The 16,651-nt window shown below is 37.1% G+C and overlaps 1 protein-coding gene across 1 annotated transcript in view; it reads right to left on the reverse strand.

The window, feature by feature from the left end:
• RAB2A (RAB2A, member RAS oncogene family) overlaps positions 1-16,651 on the reverse strand; it is a 44,066-nt gene that overhangs the window by 4,548 nt on the left and 22,867 nt on the right. Inside the window, exons 6-7 of the mRNA XM_056331319.1 lie at positions 15,303-15,395; positions 11,911-12,022 (exon numbers count right to left, since the gene is read on the reverse strand). Coding sequence (XP_056187294.1) covers positions 11,911-12,022; positions 15,303-15,395 — 205 coding nt within the window. The remainder of the gene's footprint in view (positions 1-11,910; positions 12,023-15,302; positions 15,396-16,651) is intronic.

Here is a 16,651-nt window from a genome sequence, read left to right on the forward strand (position 1 = left end):
ACTATGATTTCTGAAAATCTGTTGTTTTAATTCAGAGAAAAGACTTTGACATTCAGGTCTGAAAAAGTAAGTTATGTAAATGTTTTTCGGTTAAAGTTTATAGTCAGTGATTCCATTCTTCATCTCTCATTTAACTTTATAGGTCAAGTAATGCCTAAAATAATGTACAATTTAAAACGTGATTAACAGCAGCTATCAAACTTATAGTTCTTTTTGTTTTAAAATACTAACACCATGCAATCATACAAGATATGCTGTCTTCTGCACATGCCTATCACAGGCAAATACAGATCTAATTCAAATATAAAAAAGTAAACAGGGTTCATGGAGAGGAACAAATCATACCTTTCCTCATTTCTACACTGGAAGCATTTGACTGCTGAACTTGCCACCAGAGCTTTGTTTCCTAATTAACAGGACTGATATGTTTTCACCTTTAAAGGCCTTACAGCTCCCCAGAGTAATCAATCTACTGCAGCTCAATTACTGCACCAAGCACACACCACAGCCAGTGAAGGAGACTTGAACGACTGCAGCAGGAGCGGAAAGATATGAATATGCATAAACTCTAAGTGGGTGATCGAATCATCACAGAGGGTCATGAGAATTTGCAGCAAAATAATGAGAAGAATTAATCATTGCAGATTCACAAGGCACTTAGGAAGTGAGTTCGTTTTTCAAACACGTGTTAAGAGCTGAGGAGAAAAATTGGCTTTTGACCAAATACGGATTGATTCAAATTCCTCAGAAACTGAAGTTTTCAATGTAAGAAAAAAAATTTCTGATAACACACAAATTATTGTAATGACCTCAGTCATGTGCCTACTGAAAGGTGCAAGTCAAAACCTCTGGAAATTCACACAGCTGGAATCCGTGAGAGTACACGCTTGCTTCTACTTCAGTCGGACATTAAACAGAACTTGAAGTCTTAAAAATTGTGTTATGATAACTTCATGTAAACCAGCACTTAACTACTGGCACTTCCACAAATTCTAGGAGATGTTGGCTAAGTACGCCTAGGCTCTCAGAATTAATTTAACGAGAATTACATTATATCTATAAAAATTACTTTAGACCAGCAAAACTAGAATGCATCTATCCTCACAAAAAAGTAAAATGCCTGGAAAACATAGTGTGATTTAACAACACTCAATCCCTCCCTTCCGCATGTACTGTACAAAGCAAAAAAGCATACTGAGTTCGGCATAGTCCATTTTAATATTAAACACATTGCCTAAGAAACCTTTGATCAGAGAAATCCAAATATTCCATTCATCTCAGTTTAATCATTTCAGATGTCTTGAAAAGATATCATCTGACCACCACGTTCCCATCAATGATTCTGGTGCACCACATACTAGTGTTAAAAACAGCACCTACTGTTATTCTGCATGGCAAAATGCCAGGCTGGCACTGGGTCAGATATAAATAATTCCTATTTGAAAACAGTGGTTTGACAAGAATATAGCACATAATAGCAACTCTACCTCATGTTTTCTGCAGTTGGTATGGATTCTGAGAAAATACCGATAGCTATGAAACAACTTGCATCCTTTGAGACTTCCATTTGTTTCTTGCATCCATGTATTTTAAGTTAGCTTACGCTCCAAAGTGTAAGCAGACTCAAAATGACCACCTGAGAACTTCACTGAAAACGGCAGTCTACCTGCTTTAAGAATATCATATCAGACTTTGGCATTGCATGCTAGTGCCCCAATTAGCAAGGACAAGAAGATGAACCCTGTATAATTGATGACTTCTAAAAATCTCTTTCAATACTGCATGTTCTAAGTCTTATCTGGAACATGCAGCGTACTATAAACTCTCAATTATTTATGAGCAGTTTATCCTATTTGCAGATTAACTGAGCCACGCATGCAGAAAGACAGAGCATTTCCCCCTCACATCTAGTTTGGATTTATTAGACCATGTGCAGGGGCTGCAAGAACACAGCTGTAGCACTTCACACGCCAACTCGGATCCAGGTGCAATTTAGCCACTTCCACAGAACACAAGACCTCAACCAGTAAGCCCACACGGACTCAGCTGGCTGTCTACCAAGCCTACTGCAGTTGCACTGTACATTCCCATAATGCTGCTGTTACTAAAATACAACACAAAGCTACTCTGGCACTTACACTCTAAATGAGCTCAGGCTCTGGTTTGTTTTCACTATGCCAGGAGACGCAGTACCAGATTCAATCCGGATTTATACCCAGTCACCTGAAGGATGGTGAGGCCCTGGTACACAGTACCTCCATTACACAAAAAAAGACGACAGACTTTTGCAAAACCAGTATGTTAAGACTTCCAAATATAAAAATTCTAGACTACATTTCAGAAAAACTAAAGAAAACAACGTAACTTCAGGAAAACGTCTACATTTAATGTTTAACTCTTGGTTTTAAAAGTGTCAGTAATTTGTGATTTAGAAAGATTATGCATAAGACTACTGAATACATCTGTACCACAGCATTAAAAAAAAGTTGCATACAAGTTATTCAGTTATTTGTTTCAATATAACATGTTTTTCAGTTCTGTTCACATTATAACTAGGTTCTCAAATATTTAATAGCCTGCCAAAGAAAATTACATTACTGTACAAGTAGGAAAGTGAGTCTTGTAAAATGCGATCTGCTTGTTGTGTCACATCAGCACCTGCTGCAAAGCTAACAAAGGAGCTTTTTGAGTCACAATATATCAGTATAATATCACTTTAGATGATCTGTATAAGAAGTTTCCTAGATCATATTGCTACATAGGAAGCAAAAGTCAAGTCTCATAATGCTCACCTCAAAAAAACCCAAACCTCCAAACAACCCAAAACACAAAAAGCCAAGTACCAAACAGTACATACTGCACTTAAAAACAAATTAATCCTAAATACACTGACTGTAGAATTAAATCAACTTCAACATCCTAAACAAGGTTTACTACTCTTGAGACAAAACCAAGAAGAATGAATTCTGTAAATGGTAAAAACAATGCAAGAAGTAAGGGAGTATGTTCCTGATACTTCTGTCTTATGGAGGTTGTATTCAGGAATAATAATAAACTAAGGGCACCACGTTGCACGTTGTAGAACAGCTACATTTAGTTTTCACTTGGCAGATGTCAAGAACATCACTGCTCCTTCTCAGAGAAAGAATGCCCTGACAATTATTTAAGGACTTAGCTACAAGCCAAACATAACACGAAAAAAGTTGTAAATGAATCACTGACACTTTTCAAAACTATTTTTTTTATTATTATTTTAAAAGTTCATCTTTCCTTAAAATCAGAACAGACCAGGTTCTGCACCGCCAGCTCGTGTAACATGCTGCCCTCTGGTGGCGATGTTAAAGTTAAATTTAGTGCTTTGAAACAGAAACTATGCAGTCATTATTTCTGGATGCTTTCTTACAACTAAATAAGGAATGTTTAAAGGTTAAATCTCTCACAGATTCTAAAGCATCACCCTCACCTCTGTGATCAGACAACACCTAGAATTTCTTCCTCCTTCCCAACTTCCTACCTTATCTTTTAGCAGCAAGATACGATATAGTTACATTACTCTAAAGAATGCATTTGGAAACAGTAACGATACAGACCGCAAATGGATTTATCCCTAGAGCATTCACCATCCCAGTGTGTAAGTGGTGATCGATGGCCACTTAATAGAGTGAGATCCCAAAGCTCTAAGCAGCTGTTTCATGCACAGTAAGACAATACTTTTTACAGCTAAACTATCCTTCAGAAAGCAGCCTAGGACACTAAAGAGGCTACAAAGGGGTTAATTATCAAGCAGTAGGAAGGTGCTACATAATGAACCTATGCCACAAAAAGCACCCCAACACATTTGTAGCCTTATTTTTGAATTAAAGGTGCAAAGGCACAAAACAGAACTTGACAGCAATTTCTATGTATATGCCTGCTGGAGTGCAATCTTTCTGACAAGCTTATTGGGAAGATGCACATTACTAGAGCTTGAAGTGTCTCGAAGAGTCCTGCAGCTGCTGTTGAACAGTTAGAAATGACAGAGAACCTGAGGGAAAAAAGTAAACCCCTCAAATTAAGAATCCATCTCTCCACCAAAATCTACAGCTCAGGTAGGCAGCTATAATCATACTTCTCATGCTCTTCTATAAAGCCTGAAACCCTTCAATGACTGAGACTTTTTGTTCTGATCGTATGAGATGTCCAAGAAGCCCCAAGAATAATGGCAGAGCCCGTATTCCTTACTGCACAGCTGGGGAACAGTCCAAGGGTTGGCCACAAGGAGGTGAAAGCTGTGAATCTTCACTGGAGCCAGGTGTCCTGCCCCTTCTCTCTCCCACAGCTGAAATGACATGAGCTTCACTGCTCTATTTTTTCATGGGACAAACTGGCTAAAGCGCCAGCTTCACACAGCTGAAAGGTCACAGAACTTTGTTTTCAAGGAACTTGAAGGAATACTGGTTTTGATACAAAAGAAACCTAACTATTGGGTTTGGTTGTTTGTTTGTTTTTTTTTTTTTTAAGACTCCCATGAACTAGAAATTCTGCTCTTTTGCAAGTTCTAGTCAGATTACACCTTGTGTGTCACTTTACCTTACTACGAAAGCTATTAACATCCTAGGATTTTCAAGTCTTATTAACTAAATCCCTGCTAACTATATTACTAGGTCAAACAACTGTTTGTTTACCAGCAATTAGCTGTGTTTAGGGAGGGCATGGAGGGGAAATAAAATACACTTCTAAAAATCAGTTCAAATTTAGAAGCTGCTAAGAATCTCATCTTTCCATGAGTTTTAGATTTTTACCCTTCAGAATATTACAAAGGCCATCTTCCTTCCCCTTATCTGTGACCTGGTGGTACTACTGTTGAAGCTATAGGGCTTTTGAATATTCATTATCCATTTCAGCAAAAGTATGAAAGAAGCTGTCTGAAGAGAAAATTAAGTTACAGCTGAGACAAAACCACTGAGTAACCATCCAGCTACACGCAGCAGAAGTGCTCTATTGCTTAGTCAAAACCGTTAGTCTATTCAGATTTTATCCTAAGTAATGAATTCATTATTGCGTTCTCTTTATGTGCAGACAACTTGGAATAACGCAGAAATACTCTTAAGATGAAAGCTTGGCATAGGGCTATATAATCCCCTCCATATGGGAAACAACTTAGGAAAACCAACTCCCACACCAGGAGTCAGCGATACACTAATACAACTCAAATGAGAACAGCTTCTGAACAGTGATGGCGTCTAGCACTAGTTTGACCAGTATCCAGAAAGCTCTTTTGCTTAAGGTTGATCACATTAATAATTATTAAAAGCGGCAGCCTGGAAAGCAAGAAGAATGCACAGTTACTGCAGTTTCCCAAATACAGCTAGGTATCTTTACTTCTTGAAAATCAGTAGTACATGTAAATGAGTTCAAACAAATTATATTCCAGGGACACAAAGGTAAGTTCCATGTGTTGTGAAAGACCTCATCATCAGCCTGAGCTCATGCAAGTGATTCTACTCTGCCTCTACAAGTGTTAAGACACTGCCGAAGCAGATAGCACTCAGCAAGCTCTGAGCTACACAGTTCAGGTAAGAGTACAATTAGCAGTCACATACTGCTGCTGAGCTAGCAATGAAAAAACAAATGTGATAAAATAGTTAACTTCTTGCAAATGAGAGAAAAAATTGTTAAGTATTACGTGTCATTTTAATGCAAGGTTGGAAAATAACTGATGTTACAATTAAAACAAGTGCAAACATGTCTGGGGTTTGGACCTCAGACTTAGGCATATGCAAGTGAAAAGCGTACAGATAGGCATCACAGTGTTTTCTTACAGTAAAAAAAACACAACACTGAATTCTGCCAACAGTACTTCAGAGGGCAAATCCCTCATCCACAATTCAAGAAAACACAACAGATAAAACCACCAAGATTCTAAAAGTTAACACTAGATTCCTTTCACCATGAATGAAAACCAAGTTCAATGTTTCAGGTCGAATTTAACTATACATTCTCCTGGGAGAAAGCCAACAGCCATGCTCAGAGTATACATCACTGAACACCTCCAAAACATGAGCAAGTTTGGTTTTTTTTGTTTGTTTGTTTTTTAACTAGAATTGTAAAGAAATGCAGTAGTGGTACAGCTTAGAAATCACTGAGGGAAAAGAAAACCACAAAAATTCAGTTATGTTTTCATAGCTGGTGACAGCTTTAGAAAGAAGCTAAAAGGAAATCAACAACCACCCCCCGCCCCATTTAAATAAGTACGATACCACTGATGAGAATAGTATAACTAGCCTTGCACTGCATTCAAGTTATAACCCTGTGCGTAAACTTCCCCCCCAGTAACCCTTTTATCCTCCCAACGATTCAGAAACTTCTCACCCAATCTCATTCCATATCAAACAATGATTTAACTCTGTGGCCACGCTGAATTCTTAGGAGCCTCCACAAACTACAAAGGAAGAGCCTATGTCTACTTCCCACTCACAACTATCAACTACCTGTTGTACAAACATCCCCTAACAGCCTCTGCAACAAGATAAACAGCAAACAGGATATTCTCCACTGCTAAACATTTCTATCCAAGATGTGGGTTATGAGACATAATCCTGAAAACACAATGAACATTTTAAAACCTTCTTTTAAGACCCAAGCACTGAACAGGTCAGTGTACTGCTACAGTGACAGATTGACTACACACAGCACTACACAGCGGTGGAAAAATCAGGCTTACACAAGGGAAACAGTTTAAGTAACATTAATGACAGAAGGCGATCTGTTCATATAAAGGAAAACTGCTAAAAACTCCACCATTAGCTTGCAAACATCTACAGCAAGACATTTATGATGCAAGATCAGGTAAAGTTGGGTCAGAAACAATGTCAAACTGATCAAAACAAAGTCTAGAGGCTTGTCTTGTCACTCCTGACACAGAGAAACACTTATTTTGAACTAGAGATGGAAAAATCCATTAGGAAAATTCTCCCCTCTGTCCATTTAGCTGTTTCTGTTACAACACAGGAGCCACACACCCATGTGCTGCTGTGTTTCAGTATTACATCTGCATGAGATGCAAGCAGTCTGTACACCGAATGGCTATGACTAGGACTGTAACACTTCCACAGCTATCTGCTTGTGCTTCACAATGCAGACCTGTCTGTTAATTTAGGTGGCACCACCAGCCTGTACTGCCACACTGCCCCTTCGGAATTCCCCAGTGACAAGAACTTGGTATTCAGTGTATAAAAGTGACACAGTTACTAGTCCTGTTGCTGCAGGACCAGGTATTAGTCTGGACACAGACTAGAGACAATATTAAGTTAAGAAATGCATGCCAGATCTTGAACCAGATGCTGTAGAAATGCTCACGTAGTAAGCAGCCTAAGCTTCCCAAACTTGACAGTATACAAGGACAAGCTTGATAGTATGCAAGGCAATGGCCCTACCAAAGCAGCTGTTCAGAAAATGTGGAATGTAGTGACAACAATACAGTAATCACATAGCTTACAGCATCTCAAGAATAAAATGAGTGAAAAGCACTTGCTATAGACTTCCTTTACACATGTAGGATGCGAGCTGTACAGTGGTGAGACTTACTGATGTCAACCAAAACATATGTAAGAATTAATCTATCTTCTATAAACTAAAAAGACTTGAAAATGCATTGTGAGCAGTTCAGAAAAAAAAAAAAAAAAAAAAGGACTGCTGTAACCTTGCTTTTTTACAAAGCAGAGTCAATTAGTTCAAAACACTTCCAAACGTTTAATTTTTTTCTGTGAAGAATTACCTCAGAAGATTTTTAGAACTGCCTGGGAAGCTTCCCTTACTAGTCTGGAAATTACTGATACAAGCAGCCAGCCTAAGAGGTAAAGATGATGAGTTTACCCCATTTTCTACTCTAAAAATATTCGTTAAAGCATTTTTGTTAAAATAAAAAAATTCTGGCAACTAGTATTTCAAGCAGCCATGTATGTTCCTGAGGTATAGGCTACAGAGGACTACAGGATACAAGCTATTTGAGGAATGGCTTCTGTGAACAATCCAAGGTGATATTTCTAAACCCTTAACAATCTTGATTCTTTTGTCATGAATACTTGTGACTCAGATTCAGAAAAGTTTGAAAACTAGCTCTGTAATGAGAAAAAAGCCATTTAAACCACAAAACATGTTTGGCCAGGAAAAACAGTTACTCTTTCTAATTCTACTTTGGACAGGTACCTCAAAAGTTGGATCCATTTCTCTTAAAAGGGTGGAAGAATAGTTTAAGCCCTATTACTAGATACTGTGTAGCTTCTTTATTGTCACTTTTCCTGGCAATCACACTTACATTACCTCCTTCAGTACCCACAAATACACTTCCATTGTTCCTTTGTGTTGTATAGCAACCACTAAGCAACACTACACGGGCACAAATGAAGCAGGCCAAGGCTTTATTAATCAACTACATGATCTCAGTATGGTAAAATCCCTCTTTTCGGAAGGGAAAGAGGAAACAAGGCAGCAGTTGTTATCTGGGAATGTTCTAGCCTGTTACATCTATGCATTTCCATACGTACAAATGTGTGTGCCTTACAGTAATAGCGTCTTTCTCCAAAACACCCTTTTTGAGGAATATTTCCTATTGATGTGTAACAAGGGCAGCAGGTTGATAACTGAATTACAAATTAATTTTAAACCTTCTTTTTATCATTCTATAAGACTTTGTTAAATTCAGAGAGAGAAAAACAGAGGCCCAATAGGTGCATGTAATTCTGAAGTATTTCTGAAGCTGTATTCGTGTGAACTTGCTTGCTTAAGTTGTTGCTGTTAGCTCATCAGAATCAACATCTATCATTTTGCACTGGAGGTATATCCTTCTCAAGTAAAATCACCTGCTCTTTCAACACTGCTGATGATGCTGTATCTTTAAACATTGACTTTAAAGATTTTTACATGTATCCTAGCACTGTAATGGTTAACTACATAACCCATGCCATGATACATTACAATCATCAATGATTTATCAGCATGGATTAAAAATGCTGCTGAGTAGTTAGAGGGACATTTCTGCCCCCTAGACCCCATAGCTTTTTCCTCCCCCTCTTCCCCCAATAACTTACATAGAATTAATAGAAAGCCCCTTTAACCTCAGTAGTTCTATCTAAAAATTCTAGTACTTTTCCAAACATTGAACATTCTGAGATTCAAATTAAATGCATAAAAAATATTTAGATAATTTATCTGAAACCTAAGTAAGTAGAAGAAGGTGTCTGCTTCACCACTCAACACAAATGCATTAGAAACAATTTGATGTAATTCAGATGCAATTTCAGAGACTTGCAACATCTAGCTTTTTAGATCCAGTGTATTTCTGTCAATGCGAAGAATCAACAGTATAACTTCCTTAGCTCCTAGTTTCCCAAAGAATCCAGCAGAATTATTCTCCATTGCCACCATGGAAGATAACATCTGTAGACAGGGCCACAGATTTCTTCTGCTTGAAATTTAGTCTAATTTTAGCTGAACTTTCTCAAATGTTATTCTTACTGTTTAGTTTCTACACCCCCATGGAGTCACAAAACTTTTTCTTTCCAGTCTTCCTGAAGTCAGCTACTGAAGGCTTGCATGCTTCTTGTTCTTGCCTCAAATGTTGCCCATTCCATTTCCTTCCTTGTTGCCTTCTATTTTCTTGTAACTCAACAGTCCAGAATCAGCATTAAAATGAAATGGTTTCTTTTATCCACAAAGTTGTATCTTTCAGCTACCGTGCCTACTACTTCTCCTCACTTATTTTTACTGGCTCAAAGGTTAAGATTTTGCTCCTTCAGCTGTAACTGTCTAGCTCATGCCACCTCTTTTAGTGTTCACTAAGAATATAATTTAGGGAATGCAGTTGATTATCACTAAAAAAGACTACATCCTAAAGCTTTTCCATCAGAATTAGGATATTAGTACACGCACACAATTGCTCACTTGTATCCTCAGAAGAAGAGGATTCTATTTCAACTTTTTTTACACAGAATTTTATGCTCATTTTCCTCCTGATAATCAGAGATGCATCAGGTACTGGAAAACTCATTCCCTAGCATGTATTTTTTGACACAAGTGCTAATGTTAGAATCAGGTAGTAACAAACCAGAATGAAGTCAGTGAAAGCTGGTTGTTACTATAACTTTTTAAAAAATACTAAATACTTCAAAACTTTAAGGGGCTTACCACTGAAAGAATACCTCATTGGTTGTCCACCACCTCACATGTAGGAAAGTTTTGGAAAAGAGTAAGAGAAGATTATGTAGTATGAGAAGCTGAACTATGTCATGCTATTATAAGAAAGGTAAGTGGGGAGGCATGAACTGAGTACGGGCTTGAAAAACACATGAAGCTATCTTGCTGCTTTACATAGCCCTAACATCTCCGCTGCAGCTCTTTGTCCACTACTTTGCTGTGTCTAGCTGGAATGGAGTTCGTTTTCTTTACAGAAGCCTGTATGGTGCTGTGCTATGGATTTGTGACTACAACAATGTTGATAACACACCCATGTTTTAGCTGCTGCTGAGCAGTGCTTACACAGTGTCAAGGTCTTCTGGTTCTTACTCTGGCCCCTGCAGTGATTAGGTTTAGGGCAGGCAAAATCTGGAGCAGGGGGATAGGGGGGCAGCACAGGATGTGACACAGCCAGGACAGCTGACCAGAAATGGCCTAAGGGATACTTCATCCTATATTACATCATGCTCAATGATAAAAACCAAAGGGTAGTTTTTCCAAAGAGAGAGCACAAAAAGCATTCCCAGTATCTCAGCTTCAGGCTTAAGAGACCTTAACAAGGTGTTCGTTCCCATGTCCCTGAAGTAGCTATCTGACATTGTATTTCTGAACTTGAGCAATGTTTATTTGCTACCATCATGCTACCCTAAAACATATTTAAAACCTTGATTCACTACAGTGTTATCTCCATGATAGAACAGAAATAAACAGCTCTTTTTGACTTGAAATAGTGCATCAGAAACAGCAGTGATAACCCAGTCAAAACTCACTATTGGTATTTAAACTCTGAGCTCTCTGTGCTCAGAGACTGGCGGAGAATCAACCTGTTTGTGGGAAGTTGTAAGTGACTGCCTTTCTGTAACTCTTCTCGCCATCTCTTTCCTTCATTTATTAAACCCTGTATCTCGACCCCTGAGTTTTGACTCGCTTTGGCTCTTCTGGTTCTTTCCCCCATCCCACTGGCCAGGGGAAGTGAGTGAGCAACTGGATGGTCAATTAGTTGCTGGCTAAGGCCAACCCACCACAATCACCCTTTGAGAGGCATGCAGTAAGTCAAGGTGAGATATGTAGGAACTCACATATGTCCAGAAATATGAACTATAAGCAAAACTTCAAAAGACTTAAGTTCTTTACAGTAGCAAATACTGAAAAACTTATTCAAATGCAGAGCAGACTACAGCAACCAAGACAAAGAACCTCTTCGACAGCTCTGCAGGGGACAGAAAAAGAAACTGTGTGCTTGAATTCCAGCAAAGAAGATTCCTGCTAGGTAGTGGAAGGGAAAGATGACAATACAAATACCAAAGCTCTGCAACAGATTGCTCTGAAGAGCCTGTAAAATATTAAAGGTCTTTAGAACAGGTTAGATTAACATCTGCCAAGGACACCAACAGCTTGGCTTGCTTTGGGCTAGCAAATGTAGTCTAGTCTTACTTTTTAGTTTTCAGAGCAGACAAAAGTATCCATTTGTCTGATGAAACATTTAAAAAACCCACACGGGTATATTAATTACTAGAGTCCCAACAATATAATTAGTGTTATGCAATCAGATACAACACAGACATTGTCTTTTTCACAATATAAATTAAAAGAGTAGCTAATTCAAGTTAAGGAATCCAAAGCCTAGAGGAATAGTACCTGTACAAATAAAATGTATTTCAGTAAAACAGTTGTTTTGAATTAAGTGTCCAAAGTTACCTCCTCTACATTGGAAGCAGTTTTGGCAGATGTCTCCATAAAGATAAGTCCATGCTCTCGTGCAAATGCTTCACCTTCCTCTTTCTTGACTTCTCGTCTAGATTCTAAATCACTAAGATGGAAAACCAAAAAAAAGTTAGTTGCATGGTCTAACCTGTCCATGTAAATATTCTTCAGAAACACGCTATAGGCCAAGAGCCCCCATTAGAACTTATGTACATGTGAGTATCTATTCAAACCCTTACATAAAGTAAAATTATTCTAAGCCTTGCACTTCTAGTATAATGTTATCCATCTACACTGTAAAGCTCAACAGATAAGGGACTTTTATAAATGATTTCTTAATGATATTAATAATAATTTTTTAAATAGTTAATTTTTTCCTAATCAGTAACTTAACTTATTTTTGCTTTAAACTCTTTTTATCAGAACAGAGATTGACTGTATGAACTTATTTTGAACTGTATTAGCTGTTCTCTCCCAACAAGCTAGCATTTAGGTTTGAAACTCCAGGTCTGGCCGTCTAACAGCAGAACAATTTGAAGTGACTGTTACACAATTTCTTGTTTCCTGCCCTCCAAGTGGTTTAGATGAAAGTCAAATATTAAACAAAAGAACAGGAAAAAACCCTCATGAACTGGACAAATAGACAGTTCTGCTTCTGTAAGTCATATAGACATTATTTCACTCTTTAAAGCTTCTTTAGGCACAAGGAATACTCAGTTTGCCCTTCTTTGTAAATATATTACATCTTGAACAATAACTGCTATATTCATATGCAAATAATAAATAAATGAAACTTTATTTAAATATGTTTTAAGTTGTGCATGTAAAAATATTTTCTCAGATACACATTTTTAAACTAAACAGCATGCAAATAAAGAGGCTTAATTTGCAGCCAGAATACCAATAAAAACTATCACACTGGGCTTCAGTGCTGCCATCCTTGTAATTATACATATATTAAAAATAAACGATACTCACTGTGGCATCTATTTTGCAGCAAAGCAGGTTTTTATTATTTTTACAACGACATGCTAGCTCAGATGAGTTACAGAGTCAAGACAATTCAGCACATCGTTTAAATATGAGCACACAATAAATGTCTTCTCAAAACAATTTTAAAGTTGATGTTTATTATATATAAGCATTCCTAGTATCTCAGCTTCAGGCTTAAGATACCTTAAAACAAGGTGTTCATTCCCATGTCCCTGAAGTAGCTATCTGACATTGTATTTCTGAACTTGAGCAATGTTTATTTGCTACCATCATGCTACTCTAAAACATATTTAAAACCTTGATTCACTACAGTGTTATCTCCATGATAGAACAGAAACAAAACAGCTCTTTTTGACTTGAAATAGTGCAGTTGCATCAGAAACAGCAGTGATAACCCAGTCAAAACTCACTACTGGTATCTACACATATTCTTAAAGAGCTTTACTGTTTCTACTAACTACAGCTGTCTTCCTCTTTCTATTCCAATAATTCAAAGTATTTGGTCTTACTAGATCAATATAGCTATGTTTTGTTCTGGAAAGATCAAGTACAAATGCTGTACTTGTACATGTTTTAACACTAGTATTTGTAATGTTTTTAAAAAGCAGCTATTGTATTTCAGATTAAATTCTCCACACTCTTCAAATCCAGCAATCAGTACTACAAACGTTTTTCAAGTGCACTTTTGGGACTCAGAAGAACAAAATTTATTCCTCCAAAAATCTTCTGCTAGTATACATGTTCTTCCTTCCCTCCATCTCCAGTGGTACGCCCTACCATAAGAACTCCCGTAACACACTTTCAGAATAATGCAATATAATTGAACAAGTTCCCTTCCTGTCCTCCTCTGAGGCTTGAAAATAATCCCCTCTAAAACGCTTCTTAAAGAACTTAATTCATGTGGCACCTTAATCTGTAACTTAAAATACATAGAGTATTTATTGTTTGAATAAAACCTAGTTGTAACTGGAAATTACTGAGCTAGCTGCAAGTAGCATATTATAACATACAATCATGTGGTATAGTCTGCATCAGCAGAATGCAAGACAAAAATCTAGTTTAACAGCTAAGAATAATCAGGAATAGTTACAGACGTCAACCAAGTATGCAAACTTTTTAATACTTATCTCAAGTAAACAGAATATTACTACTCCTCTCAGTGCTCTATTTTTACTCACATAAGCTTAAAAACAGTTAGTCAAGGACATCACAAGATTACCAAAGCTTCATTTAATAAAAGAGATTACATTTTTATATTAATTTGTGAAGATTATGCTTATCACATCCCTCAAAAAGAACATTGTTAGTAATTTTCCAGATGATGCATAAAAATGTGGACAAGCTTCACAATTACTTAATGCTCAACACGTTTTTGAGGGGGAGGTAGAGGGTGGGTGGCAGAGGGAAGAAAACAGGAGGGAGAAAAAGGGGGAAGAAGAAGGAGAAATTAAGAGGTGAACAGGCTAGTGCAGCGAACACAGGCTCTTTACCACAAAGCTGTTTCTCAGTAGTATCTAAGAAATGATCTGGCTGTTCACCCTATTTCAAGGGGCAAGCATACACACCATTATTTCAGCTGGCATCTTTACCTTCAAGAATTACTGAGACAAATTAAGGTCAGTTAGGTAAAGGCCCATAACTAATGCGTTATTAAATTCTGAGATCATGCTCTTGATATTTGGAAAAATCCTACATCCAGCAAAAAAATCTAGACATGCTCCTACAGTTCACTGGATCAAGAACTAGAAAAATTACAGATAAACTTAATTTATTTGCTAATGTGTTTTTATAAAGACCTTCAATACAGATCAAAGTCCCAGCATCAACAAGGAACCATTTTAGAACTTTAGACAGTGTAGCTAACGAGAAGACCAAGTAAATCATCGTTTACAAACTGAGTTACACACTTCAAAACTTTTAGTTGTATTTTCATCTCCCAGTGTCTAACAGCCGCCTGGATTCACCAGGAAATGGTGCAAAAGCACTCTCTGCCCCCAGCTCCAGCTAAAACATACAGAATATGAAACAGGCTTGGAATTCAGAAACGTCTTACCATCATCAAGGCATGTACTTTTTACATTTGAGAAAAGTTTTTGAAGTAAATCCTATAGTATGGACTTTTTTTTTTTAAGAACATTTTCTCTTTTGTGATTCTTAACCAGAAACTAAAGCACTTAAGGTACTCAGAACATAAGGCAGTTGATCCATATGTGCTGCACACTGTATTAACCTAATTAGGAAAGGAAAGGTTTTAGATTCACCATAAAAATAAGCCCAGTGACTGAAAGTAATTTAAAGTTAATGTACTGCCTAAACCCAAGAAAACAAAAAAGCTGAAATCCAGAATTCATTAATCTTTACCACTTATAAAATCATAACTGTTTAAATTTTACCTTTTGTTTCCAATAAGCATTATAACCATGTTGGAATTGGAATGCTGACGAGCATCTTCTAACCAAGTTGTCAAGTGGTTGAAAGTGTCCCTCCTAAGTATGGAAGAGAATGAAAATTAAAAGCAGTATTTCAAGAAACCTTTCCCTTCTATGAGTCTTCTTCTCTACTTAAGTAACCAACTAATTTATTAGTACACATGCTCCAGGGAAAAAAGCTAGTAATCCCTTTGTGAGAGGGAGAACAGGCGAACAAAAAATCAGTAAACAAGGAGCATTAATGAACTCTGCCTAAAAAGTAATTGAAAACACGTTTGCGACAAAGAGTAAAGAGGATTCTTACAGCTGTAAGTATCTGCAATTTTATATACATATAAAATCTGCTGAACGGCATTTTAAAAGTCCCTAACAGCCTCAACCAATTCCAACAACAGCACAAATAATCACATACTCATACAGTAATATTTGTTCTACTGAAGGCAGGAAATGGTTGACAATTTTCTGTGAGTTTATAAACAGAATAATGAGTTTAGTAGCCAAGTCTTTTAAAATAAAGTACACTAATATGGCACGTTACAGATTTTACAGAATGTGTACACTAAATATTAAGTCACAGGCTTGTAAAGTGCGTTTAAGATTTCACAAAAGTAAAACCACCTATTTATGAATCAAAGATTCTTTTGCTGGAAATCCAATGGAAAGTGGATGGCTTCCTGATATTTAAAAATAAATGGGGAACAAAAGGAAAAATGTCTAGTAAATCTCTTGCAAAAGTTGTTGCTTAATTCAGCAATGAGACCCAAGATCCACAAAGGGAACCACACATCCTAATAGGATTTTGGAGCCTGCACATTTTCACAAGCCAGCCACAGTACCCACAGTTCTGCAGATAACATGTTGTATAGAGACTTTATTCAGTACTGCAGAAAAACCGTAGCCACTTCTAACAGCTACTACAGAAATCACACCAAGACATGTAAACCTCATAAACACAGCAATGGTAGAAGTTTCCTGGTATTTTTATGTAACCGGACTTTGACGTTTTACTATTTCATGCCTTCGCAGGATGGTATTTCAGTAAAAAAATTTGCTATAGTTAGAGAAAAATTATAGCTCATACTAATAAAAACAACAGAAAGGAATTCATGAAATATTTCAGGGTCTTTCCTAGTTCCAGAGGTTCAAGGTCAAATAGTTTATAATACCACTTCATTTCATTCTTCCTGAAGCTTTATATATACTTCTTCTCAACCAGTACACAGAGACAACTGGAAGTATATAGGTTATGCGTTATATATGTTTCATATATATATAAACATATATAAGCTATGTTATATAGGCTGTGTCTTGAT

Source organism: Falco biarmicus, chromosome 3, assembly GCF_023638135.1.
Source record: "Falco biarmicus isolate bFalBia1 chromosome 3, bFalBia1.pri, whole genome shotgun sequence".
In the NCBI taxonomy this organism is placed as follows: domain Eukaryota; kingdom Metazoa; phylum Chordata; class Aves; order Falconiformes; family Falconidae; genus Falco; species Falco biarmicus.